This window comes from Pithys albifrons, chromosome Z (genome assembly GCF_047495875.1).
Source record: "Pithys albifrons albifrons isolate INPA30051 chromosome Z, PitAlb_v1, whole genome shotgun sequence".
Taxonomy (NCBI): domain Eukaryota; kingdom Metazoa; phylum Chordata; class Aves; order Passeriformes; family Thamnophilidae; genus Pithys; species Pithys albifrons.
Genome location: NC_092497.1, coordinates 9,650,680 through 9,669,663, shown reverse-complemented (window position 1 = coordinate 9,669,663; position 18,984 = coordinate 9,650,680). Strand labels below are relative to the sequence as shown.

At 48.5% G+C, this 18,984-nt stretch overlaps 1 protein-coding gene across 7 annotated transcripts in view; it reads right to left on the bottom strand.

The window, feature by feature from the left end:
• Nucleotides 1-18,984, bottom strand: part of CNTFR (ciliary neurotrophic factor receptor) — a 204,653-nt gene that overhangs the window by 140,974 nt on the left and 44,695 nt on the right. For 6 of the 7 annotated variants that reach the window (XM_071580445.1, XM_071580446.1, XM_071580449.1 and 3 more), the window contains one exon: nucleotides 10,684-10,788. In XM_071580445.1, coding sequence (XP_071436546.1) covers nucleotides 10,684-10,788 — 105 coding nt within the window. Of the gene's footprint in view, nucleotides 1-10,676; nucleotides 10,789-18,984 lie in introns of all 7 variants that reach the window. The other variant, XM_071580451.1, reaches the window with a different exon arrangement.

The following is an 18,984-nucleotide window of genomic DNA, read 5'->3' as shown; positions in this document are numbered from 1 at the left end:
GAAAGGAAATTACACAAGCCAGAAGGTTTGATGGAATGAACCCATTGGGCGGCTTGAAGATAGCTATTAATGGAGAGCTTTCTCTAATTGCTTTTGTATAATCTGGGGCTGCTAGGCGGAACTGGGTAATAAATGAAATCCAATTACATTTTCTCTCAGTATTTATTTTATTAAGTAGAATTCATCAGCTGATGAAGGGCCCCTTGAGGTAATGGCTCATGACCTAGTGGAAGGCACTTTTTTTGTAGTATTATTTTCCCCACTCAGGGAAGCAGATAATTCAGTTCCCCAGTAAAGACAGACTGCTACCCCTGCACCTCAGGAAGAGTGACAGGTTCCAGGGGAGAAGGGATCCCACAGGGACCTACACTGTCCTCTCAGGCAGGACGCCTGCTCTGCCTGCTGCAGTCCCAATGAGCACAACAGGCAACTGAACCTCCGCTTCAGTGTGACAACCGAAATGGAGATGGATGTACAGTGTGCAGCATGTGTGGTGTGCTCCAGAGGGCTGCAGCAGGGACCAGTCCCACTGGGGACACAGCAAGAATCAGTGTCAGTCCACATCTTCCCTCCAGGAGGCTGTAGATTTTGGTGCCAGTGCTGTTCCCCTAGGATGGGTCTCCTATGTGGGGCTCAGAGTTTGGGCTCAGCATTATGACTGAAAAGGCTGTGAACATCAGGAACACCAGCAGCTTGGATCCATCACAGCCAGGCCTGCACTCCAGCTCATCCACAAGGACTAGCAATATTGTTCTGCAACATAACACCTCAACCACCGCTTGCTGGTCATCTGAAACCCAGTTACTGGTGGTACAGACGCAGTTGCTTCCATGGATGCTGCCCAGTGAGATCACTGGTCCCACACAGAGATGCTGAGCCAAGCCTTGTGCCACTGTTAGCATGGTGGTGCCAGCAGGTAGGGCACACATGCAATTTATGGTGCTGGCACCACTGCAGGGCACTCCAGCTACCAGGCAGGGTTTGATCAAAGCTGTAGCACTGCTGGACAAAAGATCCCAGATGCTGGCAGAGTCACTTCTCTGTGGTGTGAGAGGCAGCAAAACCCAGTGTGGGTCAAGAGAGGTTGCTCCAAGTGTATCTTTACAAGCTACACCTCATCTCTGTGGAGCAGGAATGGCCACCACAGAACACACTCCTTCCTCATCCTGCCTCCACATGAGGAAGCATAGATGGAGCTGGGGTTTGCCAGATAATCAAGGGGTCTGGTGCACCACTGCTGCCCTTTTGCTGAAGCCCACAGCAAGGGTTCCTCCAGCATGAGCAGGCAGGACACCCCAGGGATCTTGTAGCTGGCTGCTGGGCTTTTCACCATCCCTCTTCCCGTCCAGATATCGACTGACGTTCACCTCTCACTCCCAAACCCAGCGCTGACAGCGGCAGCTCGTGCAGCTTTCACTGCCATCTTGTCATACAAACAATTTATCACCTGCCAGTGAGTGCTTGTTACAGACGACAGACTCCAGTGTCCACTAATTAACAGGAAATACTGAGAGAGGCATATACACATGCACAGATCTATCTGAGAGGTTTCCTATGGCACCCACCACTGATGCATCCATGTGCTGCCACAGTACGCACAGACTTTGGGAGCCACCACAGAAGTAGCCAGCAGCAGCCAGGCTCAAAATGAAGAAAAAGCAACATTACAGGAGAGAAAACCCAAACTATAGAGGTGATGGAGCAGCATGGTTTTATTCCTGAATTAGTAAGAAAGTACTCAGCTTAAGGGATCGAGAAAAGGACAACTATTTGAGAACAGCGGAGCAAGCAAGCCATGTCCCAGCTACTGAGAGTTTGAGATGAAGGTAACTCCAGACACCTCCAAAGGGCTTGCACACTCTTTGGCTGCCAGAACAGCTAATGCTTTGCCTAAGCTTGCATGGGGAACACGGAATTCTTAGCTGCTCTAGCACCCTTCCAAGCCTTCCAAGGGTCCAGTGAGGCAGGAAAAGCCCAGTCCTCCATCGCAGCAGCAAACCTGGGGTGCAAGAGCTGCCCCCCAGCAGCCTTACACAACTCAACCAGCACTGAATGAACCACCAGTGCCTGAGCCCTCACATTGTTGGGCCAGCTAAAAATAAATGAAGTGTTGGTTCACAGAGAGTCCGCATCAGGTTTAAGAAGTGCCATGTGTCACTGGTCTGCTGCAGAAGCCAGGCATGGAGGGTGAGGAAAAAGGGTTTCAGAGGGCAAAGAAAAAGGGTTTTCAGGGCAAGGAAAAAGAGTTTTAGAGATATCTTCTGAAAATATCTTCCCTTTCGATTTGAGAAGAAAACCTAAAACCAGTTGGAAAGGAGATCTAAACATCATGTAGAAATCCAGTGCTTCATCTTTTTCAGAAGTGGGCTTTCACTTTCTTCTACTGAGGCTATTTGCCAAGCACAACAGAGAAACATAAGCCATTTGCGTTGATCCAAAACTATTTTTCACCAAATACGTCTTTCATCTGAAATCTTTTTGCCCAACTCTGCAGCAGGAGAAGCTACCTGTTCATGGCAGACCACGATTTATGCTCAAATGAGCATTTGTGACTAACAGACAAGCTAGATTCATAGTGAAATGCATCATCAATAAATCAGTCAATCACTTCTGCCCTCAGCTCAAGGGCTGAAGTCTGGAGTAACTACTCAGCACTTTGTCAACCTTTACTCCAGCAAAGTCTGGGTAAGAGACCTCAGGATTTAGCCTATTGATTGTTTACTATTGTTTGTGATGCCCTGCATGTGTTAGACATGCTCCTTTCAGGCAAGATTAAATACCTGGCTTATGGCACTGGGATTCAAGGGAAATTATCTTTTTACAAGAACAGGAACAGACAAGTTAAATTGTCCTGTGCAATGGTCCACTGTGGTGCAAAGGCACCCTGAACCCTATCCATCTTGCTGACACAGAGCAGGCACATGGACGTGCTGACTCTCCTAGTGCTGGTGTGGTGAGCCCCACAACTGAACACATTTCTGCAAGTTACACACAATTCTGGTTGTGGCTCTGGAACCTCTGCGCCTCTCAGCTCCTCTGGTAGTGTTTTTATGCAAGAATAATAGTGACAGCTCCCTGGCAGCTCTGAGTACCAGCTCCAGCTCAAATGCACCCTTAATACCCCTGTCAAACTCGATCCGCTCAGTTTTTACATTTGTTTGAAGTCAAGCTGATCTAACCTGCATGAGTGGGCATAGAGGGACTTGCTAAACCAGAGCCAAAGCAAGTCCCATCAGGGCTGCCACAGACTCTGCAGAGAAACAGGCACTCCTGTGCCCAAGGGCTGGTGCTTGTCCCACACACACCACCATGGACATTGAGTGTATTCCTACAGATGGACATAACTGACCATCTTGTCCCACCAAAGGGCAGGCCTGCAATACTTGCTTGTCTTACAACCATAAAGCAAGAAAATACAGCAACCATTTACATGGCAGAACACCTACTAGTAACCCTCTTCCTGACCCCCTTCCCCCAGCACCTCGCTCCCTCTATCAGGGAGGCACAAAAATTCATGCTACTAGCCTTCAGCCTCCAGATTCAAGCCTGATGCCCAAACAAAGCCAGGAGATGACTTGAATGTCCCTACAACACATAGGCAGAACACTGAAAACAAAGTAAGACTCCAAATAACTTTCTCATAGGAGTCACAATGCTCCAGGAATTTGTTCAGAGCAGCCTTGACTCTACTGGTGTAATGTTTCGGATGACAAGAAGACCTCAGCGAGCCCAAGATGAGAGCCTGGTGAGTCCCATCTCTGAGGATCTATCTGTTCTGGTTGGTTCGAGTTGCTTCAGGTCAAGGTTTTACCCACTGCTGGTGCAGAGGTAGGCACAGGGACACTGCCACCTCCCAAGAAGCCCTACCAGGGCTGAACCTCATCAGGGTTGAAGGGTGCTTAGAAGGAAGATAAAGTCTCACTTCCTAACGGTGCTTATCCCTGCTGACACCATCCTGAAAACTGGGAAAAAAGCCTTCAGCAACTAAAAACCTACCATTTCTGAAGCAAAAAAAAACATCCTGCAGAAGGACCTGGCTACTTTGGGCTTGTGGCGATAGGGGAAGGAGGAGGAGAAAGTAAAAATCTGGGATTTACAGAACCAAAACCCAGACCACCAACTGCTCTCTCAACCCCATGGCATGCCCATGCATCAGAGATGGCATACTGATTCCCAGGTTTCACCCACGCATCCCACTGTAAGGCAAGCTGATTTCTGATCCTTCTCCCGCCTTCTTTTATTTCTGCCTAGTGCCTGACCTCCCCCTCTCCTTTGGGTACTTTTCCTGCTGCCGCTTGTTCCTGTCCTTTACAGCTCTGCCTGCTGTCACTCGCATAACCTTGCCTGTTTGGTAATTTGTGGCAATAAAGTGTCACTGTGGGGAAAAAATACAGCGTTGCAGCAGCATATAAATCTCTGATCCATAAATTGTGCTGGCCCCCATGTGCATGCCCCTCCTTTTCGATGTAAAGTGCAACAATTTAGGGCAAGAGAAAGAAAAAAGAGCCTGTAATATGTGTCTTACTGAAGGACAGCACTGAGGTGTTCTCACTGGGGGCTGTAGCAAATGCTGAGAGACTGGTGTGCTTTAAATTGCCCCGGAGACATGGGGCCTCAGTGGAGGCTTCCTAAGAGCTATCCAGAGCTTAAAAAAGGAGGAAATAAATAAAGGGGGAAATAATACTTTAGATAGTGCTAAGAGGTGCTATCAATGCTGCTGTGTCCCTCCTCAGCCTCGCTGGTGCTGAGCACATATGACCCTAGGAGGACCATGGACATGGAAGGGATCCAAGTGTGTGCAGCTGAGCCCCTCGCTCCTCTTCCCACCTACATGTGGCATCCTGCCCATCTCCACTGCAGCTGAACAGTTACCCCAGTAGATCCCCAACTCCAACCACTCTCCTAGAGCATCAGGGGGACCAGGAGGTGGCCATTTTACACAAACATATGCCCACCACCAGGTTGACAATTGTTCCCCATAGCTCAGAGGCAGGACTCAATGGGGTTGCTCCCACTCCAGGAAAATGCACCCTACATTTGTGACCCCGCGATTCCCAGGTTTACTTTGCAGAGCATCAGGCACCGTCCACCACGACTCTCCAGAAGCCCTGAGACCAGCAGCATCCATGTCACCCTCTGAGAAATGGCTTTAAATGGAGTACAGGCCCTCTTGCTGATGGTTATTTCTTTTAATCAGAATACACAGCTTGCCTCCATCAAACCCCTCATTTACTGAATTATCATCTTGGTCACACTGTAGATCAGCATCCCAGGACAGCTGCAAAATGTCACCTCTAACACTACTGCTGACACTCTCCTAAGCCACAGCTCCTGTGCCAGAGCCTGCAGACTGTCCTTCTCCCTAAACCATGGTCCTCAGCACACTGGGGTTTCAATCACCATCCATCACACAAAACAGCAGGAAGACTTGCATTAAAGCCTTCTACTGACACTGATATCTTTCTTGACATCTATGGCTCACCTGCACAGCTAAGTAACACTCCTGTGAATATAAACAAGCAGGAGGGAAAGTGCATTCACTAGACAGATAGCTTGGGGAAGTGTCATCACCCGTTGAAAGCCCATATGTGGTTTTGTAACAAAGGTATTTGCTTCCTGTCTTGCCCACCCGTCAGAGGAATATATGAGCAAGGCTAAGCAGCACCCTAGAGACAGACTAAAACCAAGCACAGAGCAAAGGATGCTCACAGCACTCCGCAGGAGCCGTGCAGGCGAACACATTATGAACACCCTGGGGAGGAGAAATCTCCTTTCTCCCAGACTTGGGAATGGCACACAGCCAGAATCCATCATGCAACTGTCCTGCACCTGACCAAGAGGACATGCTATAACACCAAAAGAAGTCAAGTCGTGATCCTCAAGCCTGCCCATAGAGAGCTCCTTCCCTTCTGGAGCCACAGTACACTGAGGCTTGAAAAAATGCACTTATTGTGATATCCCCAGCTCATTGCTGTGGTTTGATGCTGGGCCTGGGCAGCCCTTGTTTGATGCTGGCACCTTGTGCCAGTGTGGGTCCTGGCAGACAGCAAGCCCCACACGATCCAGCTGCCTCTGCCCAGGTAGCAAAGGGATCAACAGCAGGCTGCGCTGTGGGAGCAGAGGCACAGCCAGTAGGTCATGGAGCACTCAGACCACATCAAGACACTGCTCTCAAGTTTTGGGAGCCTCAGGACAAGATACATGTTGACTAACCGGAGGAAATTCACCCAGAGCCACTGAAACATTGAGGGAAACTGTTGAGAAGAGTGAGGCAAGCAGTTTGAAGCAACACATAGCAAGAGGATGAGTGACAGTGAGCACAGCTGAAACAAGAAGTTCCCACTGGATGCCACAAGAAACTTTTCCCTGCTTTTCTTAGGGTCAGAACCAAGGAAAAATCAGCATAGCACCTTTAACAACAACAGCCAGAGCTAAGCAGAATGAATCCTTTGTCCTTCTCCCATTCTCCAATTCATGACTATTGTGACAGAGCAACATATGGAAGGAAATGAAGCACAAGCACTCCTTCACACCAGGAATTGAATCTAGAGCTGCTAACTCATTTCACCCTTTCCACCATCCCCTCAAAAATCATACACTCACAAAACACATATTTGTACATAGCCTGCAAGAGCTGAGTTAACCTGGCCTGAGGAACCACTCCAAACATGCAGCTTGCATAGCTGATCCTGATTTAAATATTCTTGACAGCCTCTGATGAGGAAGGAAAATATGTAAGATAATGTCAGTGGCCACATGTTGCCGTTTGTGGGGTTGAGAGTGAACAGTAGGAAAAATCTCCTTTCTGGGAAGGTGGCATAGCTGAGAGCCAGGTATCCCAGGAGATGAGATGGAGGATCTCCATGCTTAAGCTGTGAACCCTAAGCTCAACAGCCACTCTGTCTGATATAATGTCTGTGGCAGTTCTGCTCTGGAGCTTTGAGGTCTCTGTTCTATGCAAATGCAAGAATAAGATGAGAGATTGTTGGTCAGACCTTATCTTGGTCATGGACTCCATGACTACCTACACGACTTCTCAACCACTTCATTCTTACTGTCTAAAACCAAGTCCCTGCTTGGAGGAAGGACAAAGCCCACCTTGAAGCAATAATGCTGTGGGCTCTGCCTGGACGGGACACACCTCAGCCACAAGATACAACATACTCCATCAACTCAAACACTCTTAAATACTCAAAAACTGTACAACCGAGTGACAGCAGAGGAGCTTTGGCAACACATCTGTCCATCTATAAATAGAGCTCAACTGTGTGTCCTTATCACAGGGCTTTGATGCATTTGGGGAGAATATTTTTTCCCCTTCGCCACCAAGTCCCAGGCAGCACAGATAATGGGCTTGAATCGATCTCACTCAAGTCTTACTAAACTTCCTACCACTGTGGCAGCATGCCAGCCTCAAATAGGACAAGAGAACATGTGTCTGCTCAGAGCCAACCACAAGAAGCAGGCAGAAAATTGCTTTAGACTTTAAAAAAAGAAAAAGAAAAAAAGGGTGGTTTTTGCAGATTTGTTGATCAATCTACAATGTATTTTAGAGGTTTAAGAAAGTCAATAGAAACAAGATATATCACTGCTGCACAAGAAGCTGAGAAGTTCTATTTCTATTTATGCTGCTACTGGCACTCCAACCACCAGCTCAATGTCCTGCTGTGGTCCCACAGCACTACTTCTCCAGCAGCAAAGTTGCAGGAAGGGCTCCCTCCACTGCCACAGTTCATCACCCTGTTGGTTTTGTCAGGACAACTTAACCCTGGAGCTGGCTGGGGTCTGATAAACGTTAAATGGGTCACCACTGCACCCTGTGCTTTGCTTGCAGCAGGAGGACAGCAGGAGGATACAGGGACACCAGCAGTGGCCAGGCTGATCTCCCACAAACTGCAGCTTGTCTTCTCGGGCCTCCATCCACATAGGTTTAGCACCCAATTTGATTGAAGTCTCTTGCGTTCCTCCAGGAAGATAATCTCTTGGGATTTGTTGCTTAGCTTGATGCTGCTGCAAAACTGCAGAGTGCAGTGGTCTGACCTCTGCAAACTCATCCCCAGAGATGTGACAAGTTGGCCACCTTCTGCAGACACATCTGCCATGTACTCACCATACCTCTTGCATCATCATGGCATGACTTAGAGAGGCCTTTCACAGACACCCGTGCAGCCTTCTGGCCCCCACAGCTCCAACACTAAAGCACTAAAAAGCATATTCAGATTTTTTTCTCTCCTTTTTTTAGTATAGTGAGTCACATAACATGCCTTATCAAACCAGACCTAAATCATGCCTGCCTCTCCCTAGATACCAAGTAATGTGTCAGCCATTAAACATGCAATTAGCTGCATTTACAAATCCGTAAGAGGCTCTCACCAGCCATCCATCGCTCACAGGCAGAACTGCTTGCATCCCTCCAGTGGAGCCTGTCCTAATGAGCCACCAGGAAGAGGATCCCATTGGAACTAGCCACATCCCTTTCCCAGCCTCCATAAGGCACAAAAAAGCATTTTCCGGCTTCCACCCTCTGCCTCGAAGGGTGAAGAATAATGTGTGCATCTGGATTGGAAAGAGTTGGCTGTACAGCCTTGGTCAACAGAAAAAAAGTCCTCATGCTGTGGGATATCCAGGTCCAGACATCCTTCTGCCTCTGAGCCAATCCAGGCATGGGAAAACAGGTCAGGCTGCAACATGGGAGCAGAAACCAGCTTTCTACCCTTCCTACAAGGCTAAAACATGTGCAAATGCCTATCAGACATCACACCCAAACCCCATCAATGTTCCCTTTGGGAGGAAACCCAGGAGAGGAAGCCAGTGATGCAAGGTAGGGACCAGCAGCTGAGGCACCAAGCCTGGCAGGAGTACCAGTCTTCTGATGCTTCTCCAACCCCCTTTTCCATCTCTCTGCCAGGCTCAAGCTACTCCAACAGCATATCTTCTGAGCTGGGCTTTTATTCTTCCTCTGTGCCTTGCCATGCACAAGCAGGCATCAGGGGACGTATCATTCAGCAAATCCGAGGAAGAAACAAGCAGCATTAACTGTTAGCATGTGTGTACGGAGACCCCTCAAACTCTTTTTTTCCCTTGCTCCCATCTGCTTTGCTCTGGGCCACTAAATCCAATTCAGCAGCACTCAGAGCTTGTACCAAAGCTGCAACACATTTGTCAGATCCCTGACTAGACCCATGGCTAATTTTACAACACTAATTTATCTCACCATATTCCATCGCTTTCATTTCATCCCCCCTGGATCCCATTACCGCCAGTGTACCTTGTAGCCAGCATGTAACAGTAATTGGTATTATTAGCGACGTACCCTACCCGAGCTGCTCTATTTGCAGAGCTGCAAGGAGTCCCGTGGGTGGGCTGATCCACATCAAGGATGGGGAGGGAAGAAGTCCTTATTCCATGCCAGTCCATGGATGCCACCAACGGGCAAAGCGAAAGAGCAGGGTTTTACTGCTGTAGGGCATGTTCACATGCCCAGACCCCAGCTCACTCCCCACCGTGACTACATCAGGTGTTGCCCACTTCTGCGGGTCCTTAACCTTATCTTTTAACTCCAGAGACCCTGTTCAGCCTTGCACACAAGGAGCATTTCTGTCATTACTTGTGGCTCAGAGGAAGGACTCTGCTGGTCCAGGGCTAAAGGGGCAACAAAACATCCCTGGGAAGCATTACTCAGGCGTAGAGGGCAGGGGACAAGCACAGGGAAAACTCGTGAGATTTCATGCTATTCTGTCATAAGCTACTGCTTTCCAAGATCAATGTAACTAAAGTCACGCAGTTTTAGCTAAGCGAGAGACTGTGCTAGTCAAATGCTGACAATTCCCACTTAAGGTGTCTTTGTCTGGCATTTAGAGACTTGTTAAATTTTAATTCATCATTTTCATTTCTCAATGGCAACATCAGCAAGCACTGGCTTCCCTAGCATGGGTCTGCAGGGTCTGGGCAGACCCATTCACAGGCCGCTTTCCTGCTCCACCAGGTCTCCATGGCTTGAAGAACATGACTCTGAACCCCTCCTCAACCGCACTGTGTTACCACAGTCCCTCACACACCACATATGCAATAGGTCTCAGAGGTGAGGCAACCTCTTGATCATGGCTGGTGGTGGTCTCCTAAGGGGATGTAGCCCTTTTCAAGCATAGCCCATGGAAGTCCACCACATCCATGATGCTGCAGCCCCCAGGGGAGGAAAGCATAAAGAACATCAAACAGACTTGAGACCTCCAAGTTGTGCTTGTCTGTGAGAGGTGGCACCTCACTTCCCACCACAAAGCAGGACTGGGTGACACTTACCTGCTCTGGAGTGGTTCAGCCATGACAGGATCTCTGCTACCCTGGTTAGAGCGTACCTCTCTAAGCTGTCCAAAGGGCTTTCAAGTGAGAGAGCTCTTTATGGAGATGCTGTCCATGTGCAGTCCACGTCATGTGCATTTTCAAAGCTGGTGATGCAAACCTGGCCTTCCACATCCTAAATAATCACTGTCAGCATCTGCCCCTTTTGCACAGCAGCCAAAAGGCTGCTCACACACCAGAGCCAGGAGCAGCCTTTAGTCACACTTTAATAAATGCCATCCTTACCAGAAGACACATGTCCTGCACACCCATCATAGTCAAGTGGTCCAAAGCACACCAACTAAGCACAAATCAGGTGAACAAGGTTTTTAACCCACCTCTTACCTCTCCACCGGTCCAGAGTCCTTGGGGCGTCCCCAATTTCTCATAAACGTCCAGAGGATTCTTCTGACTGCTTGACCAACCCTTGCCACTCAGATCTGGGATTTTCTTCAACAAAACAGAAGAGATAACCTGTCAGATTACCAGGTAGAGCTCTGCCACTGCTTCAGGTTTAAGAAACAATCAAGGGAAGGGGGCATCTGTTTCCCAGGCCTGACAGCTGGGGGTAACCGGTGCAAACATGAAGCCAGTTTAGACTAAGAGCCCTCCCACATGAGCGTCACAGTCCAGCCCAAAGCACGCATTTGCTTAATTATTTCGATTCGGAGACATGAAATGGGAGAGGGAAAAAAGAATCCTGCAGCTTGGGGCATCTGTGATCTTCTTTAAAGACAGAGAGCAATGCTCCCCAGACAAAACAGCACAGCAACACTACACTGTCAGCCCAGCACCAAGGCATTTGCCCATAAAGTCTTGTGCTGCCTAAGCCCTAATCCTGAAAAGTCTCACACATGTGTTAAATGATGCAGGGAGAGGCCTCTCTGACTGAACTTGGGAGTGTGAAGAGGAAAGCATGCATGTACGGCTTTGCAGCATGGACACCATGGACTGGAAATGGGAGACGGACTTTCTGTGCTACATCTGAAACGCTGCCTAGTGAGATGGAGTCTGAGGCATTAGTGTAACCAGTGGTGCCCTCCCTTATTGCAGGAAATAGGCTTTTTGCGTTAGACAAATTATCAGTTGAGATCTGTGGTCATTTTTCAGCTCTTGTGGCTGAGGTTGTGTTGCTCCCCCCCAAAGCTTTGAAGAGAAAAACAAAATCTTATGGATCTACATTATTAAAAATGAAAAATAAGATCCAAACTCCACTGGCAAGAGGAAAGTCTGGGAGTCACGCCTGCAGAGCTGCTTTCCCAAGGGTGACAACCACTCCAAGCCTGGGACAGCACACACTTTAATTAGCACCCAACCCTCAGATGGACAGCTTTGCCAGAGTCCTCTCCAGGACCCCATGCAAAGCCTAGGCAAGTCAGCAGGAGGAGGCTATAGAAACGCAAACTACAACCCCCATCCACCCCCACTTGCCTAGAAAACCTAAATAAATAAGAAAGCCCCCCAAAACTCTGCTGGGTGCCTGATGGGAGAAACCTTCATTTGCAAAATGCTGGGAAATAATTAAAAAGTTTTCCCAGAGCTTAAAAGGAGGAAAGTGGACTGTTTGTCATGCCGGCAGCCATGGTGTGCCGCAATTTATCATGCCTGTCAGGTGTCAGCCACCAAGAAATTTAACTCCAGCTGCCCCAAGCCCAGCAGCCGCAATGCCCCATCAGTCAAAAGCTGCTCTGCCAGGCACCCTGGAGCTGATGAGTGACTGGCAAGGAGGGGAGAGGGCTCCTCCCCACCAAGCCTCCTCTGGCATTGCCAATGCAACTCTTTAGTTATTTTATGGATTTGGGTTTTTTTATGCACAGATGAAGCAGAACAGAGGAGACTAGGCTACAGCAAGAGAAGAGGCTCGTTCGTCACTACCTGCCAGGGACCTGCTTGGGCTGTAACTCCAGCTTGGCAGGAATATAACAAGAGAGATGGGTTTAGCACTGAATACGCTGGGGGGGGGAGTGCATTATTATGGGTACAAAGTGCAAAATCCCAATGCCTTTGCTGAGAATCTGCTTGTATGGGAAAGACTGACACCCACTGCCACCTCTGTGCTGATGGGATGAGACACCCCTGCCACAGGGGCAGCCCAGCTCTCCACAAGGAATTCAAAGCATGACTTACTTTTTAGGAACTCTAGATTGAGGTCAAACAAGCTTTTGGAGGAATTTGGCATGGCCCAAATCATGTGACCATCTGAAGGACCTGATTCAGGGCAGAAGTTACTGCTGAGTCACAGGGAAGATCTGTAAGCTAGGCTTCCCCAAAAACGGAACTGCCTTGGTCACAGTTCAGGTGGACTAACATAAGGAGCAAATGTTGACAGCCACAGAGAAGAGACAACCTGGGGTCAGATCCATGCAGGAGGGTTTGCATCAGTGCTGAGCTCACCCTGCATCATCAGGACTTGGGGTCTCAGGAACACCATGGTCAGGGCTCTTCATCAGTGTGATACCTGCTTTATAGGGCCTGTCTGGGCTGCCCCACAAAAATACTCCTATTTCGGTAATTTCAGTAGCAACAAGCTGAGTTGAGAGGAACCTGCCTGCAAAGGCACTAACTGATTAAACAGGTCCCTGCAAAACCCTGAAGGAAGCCCAGCATCCATGACATGCGGGATGTCCCATATGATGCACCTGCATGGTACAGCAAGTGCTAACAGATAACCAAATCACTTATTAAAAAAAAATTCCAAAACACACAGCATTTGCCAAAAATCTTTCTCCCCAGCACAAGCATTGATCAGGCACCAAGATCTTCCACACAGCATGGCATCCCATGCAAGAGCTGGGCACAGGTTTTGCACTCACATGTGCTTCAGGCAGAACAGTTCCTACTGTGGGAACCTTTGCGCACACACTATATATAATACACCCACACAGCAGAGTGGTTTCAGAGTCTCACGACTTGGCGAGGGGAAGGTGGATTTTTGTGGCGTCAGCAACAAGCAGATCCCTGACGCCTGGCTGAAAACCTTCACCCAAAATTATCAGACCCAGTCACACAGCACAAAGATACTAAAATTTCTTCAGCGCAACAACTGCAAGAATTTTTCTGTGGGTTTGCGCTTTTTTTTAGATTTTATTTTAAACTGTGGATAAACTAATGCCTTTTTCTCCCCCAAACTCTGTTCTGTGAGCCGCTTAAAACTCTCTTTGCTAAAATTTTCCAAAAAAATTCAGCCGGAGGCAGAGACATGTGAAGTTTCAGTCCAAATGGTTAAAGGCTGGCGTAGTTTCAAGCAACTGAAGACAGGGGCTTATAATCAGAAGTGTCAGGCAGCCTTAATTATATTATTTCCTGAAGGAAATAGTTTTCCCTGCCGAAGTCCAGGAGTTATTAAAAAAAGTTGACCTCACTGGAACCAATCAAGATGGAGACAAGAAGCCTGTGATGGATTCTTAAGGCATACGAGTTCATGTATCTGTATTTTCAGGGGTCCAGGATTTTAGGACAGGTGTTCCCAGACAAACCTGGACTTGCGACAGCTGATGGCAAGGAGCCAGAATGCAGAGCTCCCTCCCATCCAATCTCATGAAATGCCCTGGGCAGGGGCACATGAGAGCCCCATGCACCCAAACAGGGTGCTTGCCTGTGCCCGGATCGATTGACTCGCCAACACAAGCTAAGAAAAACAGCCAGATGCTTTGTAGCTGTCAAGAGCACACAGGCTTTTTGTCTGTCTCTTCCTCTGTGCCCATAAATAAAAGTGACACCAACTTTATTTGGGACTTCTTCCAGTTAAGAGGGGATGGAAGAAAAGTGAAAAATGAAATTGTAGCTCAACAGAGGCGGAGGGGGAAGATCCTGGAGGCACAGCTCAGGCTGTGCCACTGATGCAAAATCAGCATCTCCAGATTCCTATCAGCACTCCCTTCTCTTCTGCCCTCCCAGACACAGAAATTCCACTCCCACATGCCTGTGTCTGCTGCTGCTCATCAACTCCCCAGCACGAGTGGAGATGTTCAAGTGCCTGGAGTGAGTCAGAGATGGAATAACCATGTCTCCTTTCCTTCTGAAAGAGAGTAAAAGAACCCTCAAATAATCTAGAGAAGTAAGTCACCTGTTCCCTCCACATATGCAAAGATTGTACTTACAGTGTCAACAGCAGACCCAAAATGCAGCTCATTGCTGAGCAGCTCACCAGCATGGCTCAGCATCTCCACCAGCATCCACTACCACAGCAGATCCTGCCTGTTTTGGCTATAACCTCCGTATCTGTTGGAACTGAGTCAAAGAGCAGGAGAGCAGGTGAAGGCTGCTCTACAAGACAGCCGAGCATCCTAGAGAGCCAGCCCCAGGCAATACCCTGTCATCAGGGACCACAGCCAGGGTTTGGGCATCCTAGTCTGGTCTCCCCCCAGCTTGCTGCAGCATCTTCCAGCAGCACAGCAGCTCGTTCATCACAACAGTATTGCAGCACACTGATAACACAAACTCTGTTTCAACCTTCATCCTGCTTGCACCACTGCTGAGCCTGAGTTATGACACAAGCCAAAATCCAGTCTCGACAGAGGCCACACCATCGTGCCAGTTCCCAAGTGCTATGGGGCTTGACTGGAGCTAGTCTGGAGTTGTGCCATACACTTGCACACAAACACACACACACTCAGGGCAGGCGTGTAGGAAAATAACCCCTCCCTGTCCCCAGGAATGTGTGCCCACCACATACAGAAAGGATCAGTATGGAAGTTGCATGCAGCTCCCTAGGGGGAGAGAGGCTGCCAGTGACCTCATGGGTTTCTTCCACTGCTGCCCTCTCCGCTGCCATGAGTCAGAGATTAATGACAGGCCATTTGTCAGCACCGGTGGCATCATCACCAATCTCATTTCTGAGCAGACATCTGACCTTGCTTGCCTCCCAGAGACCAGTGTTACCACACAGCTCCAGCAGCCTCCTGACAGCTCCCAGGGGACGAAACACAAGGCAGGGAAACCAGCTGTGACACAGCTTGATCCTGAGTCAGGATGCACAGACAAACCCTTCAGCCGCTGGATGAGCAGTGAGTGCCAGCTTCTCCCATTGCTGTACACTTCTCCCAGCTGGCATGCAAGAAAGGGTCTTACTAACCTTACTCAGCACTGGACCAGGTTATGGAGAAGTGAGATGTGTGTCCAAAGAGGAGGGCTCAGGCAAAGCCAGCCCTGCCTGAATGTCAGGAAGGAAGGGGAAAGGGGGCTGGGAGGGACACATGACCCTTTTGTCATGCCTGCAGCATCCTGTGTCTCAGCTCCATGATACCCAACCAGCTGGAGGGATCAATGTGCAGTTCCAGCTGTGGCACCCAGAGCACCTCCACAGTCAACCATGGCCTGTGCTGAATTTTAACCCAAATCTTGCTCATTGAGAAGATACAGATCCACTCTGCATTCCTAAGCAAGGCTTGTACCCATGTCGTGTGATGTAGGCAGTGCCACAGGGTCCAACACACCTCTGCCCCAAACCCAGACCATGTTGGCACTGTAAAAGTCTGCTATGTGACTGTCACTTGGTCACCACACACAGCTCTGGTCCTTGCAGAAAGTGAGTAGCAAGACCATAAGAGGCACAGGGGAAGGGGCAAAAAACATTTTCTGCATCAGGTCACACCAAGCACACCGTGGCTTTTCAGCCTGGGAAAAAGGAGGCAGGACAGCCACAGGACCTCAGGCTAGACACACTGTGTTGACCAAACTATGATGTTCACACAGCTCCTTAGTAAACAGCAGAAAACAAATCATTTCAAGAGGAGCAGGGAAAATTCAAGAAGAACAGGTCCTCTGACAAATGCTGATCCTGATACAAGCTTTGCCTCAACACAACTCTCAGCCTTAGACAGCCAGATGCATCTCTAGCAGGAGGGACGAGACAACAACCAACACAGCTCTTCTTTGGCGTTGAGTCAAGCCAGTTCTGGCTGTCATATTTCTTATATGAGGAACAAATTAAAATGATGTGAGACTGAGAAAAGACCCACTCAGTTAAGATGGAGAAATCAGTGCCATTAAACGTCATTAGAATAATATGCCCAAAAAGCTTCATAAAAGGGGATACCATATGATTGAATGCTCTCCAGGCCCTCAAGTTACACAGACCCAAATCATCAACTGAGAGCCTCTTCTAACAGCCAACTCTCACAACGATCGGAAGGTTTTAGCTTTTGTTTTGCGAGGTGTTGGGCTCTTTTTTCCCCGAGGAGCTTTTTGGTTTGCAATTGAAACTACGATTCCTTTAGTTCCTGGAAGGAAAAAAACCAAAAATCATTTTTCAATAAGCTGAAGCAAATGGCATTTTTGCTTGTCAAAAATATTCGACACAACTCTGACAGACTCGAACAGATATATAAATAAAAGATTTAAATCCTTCTGTTTTCAGAGCCTAAGAAAAACCTCCTGTCAGTCCCATGCCAGTACAAGCTCTCTTCTATAGGTCACAGTCCCTGGGGTCTGCCAGCACAGTCCCGGCACTGACACCAGGTCAGAGGGCTGGTACAAGCCACATCAGCAGGTTCATGGAAGTAAAACCCCACCAGCTCACATTATTCCTCTACAGGATGCTCCCTCTGAGACTGGAGCAGCCTCCCCTGTCTCAACTAGAAAACATCTGGCTCCAGCACCAGGGAGGTGAACAGCATCGATCCCTTCCCTCCCCTGCCACCATCATTATCTGATAGCAGGATCGACCAAGAAGTGCTGGATGCTGTATTTCCTTGGCTACCTGGGTTGTGCATCAGCAGCCATCAAGACTCCTTCCCCATCCGTCGTGTCAGCAGGGCAGCCACAGACATTGTGACAAGACACAGAGTGGTGTCGAAGCCCATTTTGAAATCCTTCTATCCTATTCAAGCCAGAGAGGCTTATGTGCATGGATTTATACTGTTTGCCCCAATATTTAGCTACTGAGCTGACTAATCTGTGTGCAAGAAAAACCTTGGTGGCTCAAAGGCTGAGCAATCTACATCATTCATCGTTTAGATTTGCTATTGTCTTAATCCTATTTAAACTACTGTATAATACATAAGAGAATGGATGTCCTATATGCTCGGGATACACAGAAAAACCCAGGCTGAAGCTCAGAAACCTGGACAGAAGCTAGAATGACAAATCCTACCAAGCCACAGAAGAAAAAGGAAACTTCTTGCACTCCCTGACAGCTGGTTTAACTTCTTGCTCTCTCCACCCTAGCAGCCTTTAATTATTTCCTAGCCAGATTCCTAATTACTTCCTAGCCAGCTTCCTAAAGCTCCTCTGCCCTCTCACTTCATCACAACCTCCTAACAAACTGTGAGACTCAAACCTGCACCTATGCCAGGCTGCTGCTGGGTGGATGTAGAGCTCTGCACCCCAGGAGATGGGATGTCCCACTAAGTATCAGCCATGGCCATGCTGCTCTTGGAAAGACAACAGCTCTGCCCAGCCCAGTGCTGAGCTTTGGGCCATGCCTGGCAAACAGGCAAGCTCAGGTCGACAATTAAAGCCTGCTTGGCTATCCAGGATCATGCCATGCATTGCTGCAGCACCCATTGGGGGCATGAACAAAACCAGGATTCTTTATGGAAACAACAGGAGTTTGGGGGCAGAAGGAGACAGTGCAACAAGGCAGTTGCAAATGAGGCTTTAGTTAGCTGCCTGACAGAGCTGAGGGAGCTAATAAACAGACCGATGAGCTAAATTGTCTTCTGAACCTCTGTATCAGTATTCACATTACAGAGGCTGCTTCCAGCAATTCCAGAGTATTAATAATGAATGCTACATAATTACAGCAGACTTGCTTTGTCCTCTCTTCCTGTTTACTGTCAGTGCCTTAGTAACCCTGTGCAGCCCACAGCCAGCTCTCTGTTGGCACTAGCCCCTCCATAGATGGCACAGCCCTGGCTTCACCAATGGGTGTCTCCCAGCTCCCTACTGGGCTGGTCAGGGTGCAAGGGGAGGTGAAGAAAAGCTCAAGTGCTGATACCACTCTGCAGCAATCACTTTCTAACTGTCAAACCCCTGACAATGGTGCTGCAGGGCATGAAAAAGATGTATTTGAGGCCTCAGCAGCACTCCCAAGCTGGGATGAGTTGGAGACTGTGCAAAGAGCATCTCCATCGAACAGAGTTGTAACAAGTCATGAAGAGCCTCTTAACAGTAAATAGAGTTTATGGCCTCTCCTGACTTTAATCTTCTCCAGACTTGCAGCTGGAGCTGCCTTCCCTACCAAGATGTTTTTGGAGTACTTCTGCCCCTTCCTGGGGCACCCATGATCACAGGGCTGTCAGTAGCAACAGCCACCCAGGACGCAAACCAGGACACCACACACTGCTGGGAGCTGGAAGCAGGTACTGGAGCAACCCTAGAAAGATATACTCATGAGAAGACATAAGAGATGACCCTCATGTCCCAAGTCTGATACCCAGGTAAGGAAGAACAAAGTTTTGGGCTAATCAAGTTCCAGATAAAACACCTACAGATTGAGCTGTGGCTGCACACTCATGCTCTAGCCCATTCTCCACAGTGCCATGGCCCCTTGAACCCAGTTACTCTTCCCAAATCAACTTCCTCCCAGCAAAGTTGTACCAAAATGCCTGCTCTGTCTGATAATTTCAGGCACTGATCCAAATGAAAGTTAATGACCTTCTGGTACTTCCCCCCGAAATTGTAAAGCATTTCATCCAGTGTAAC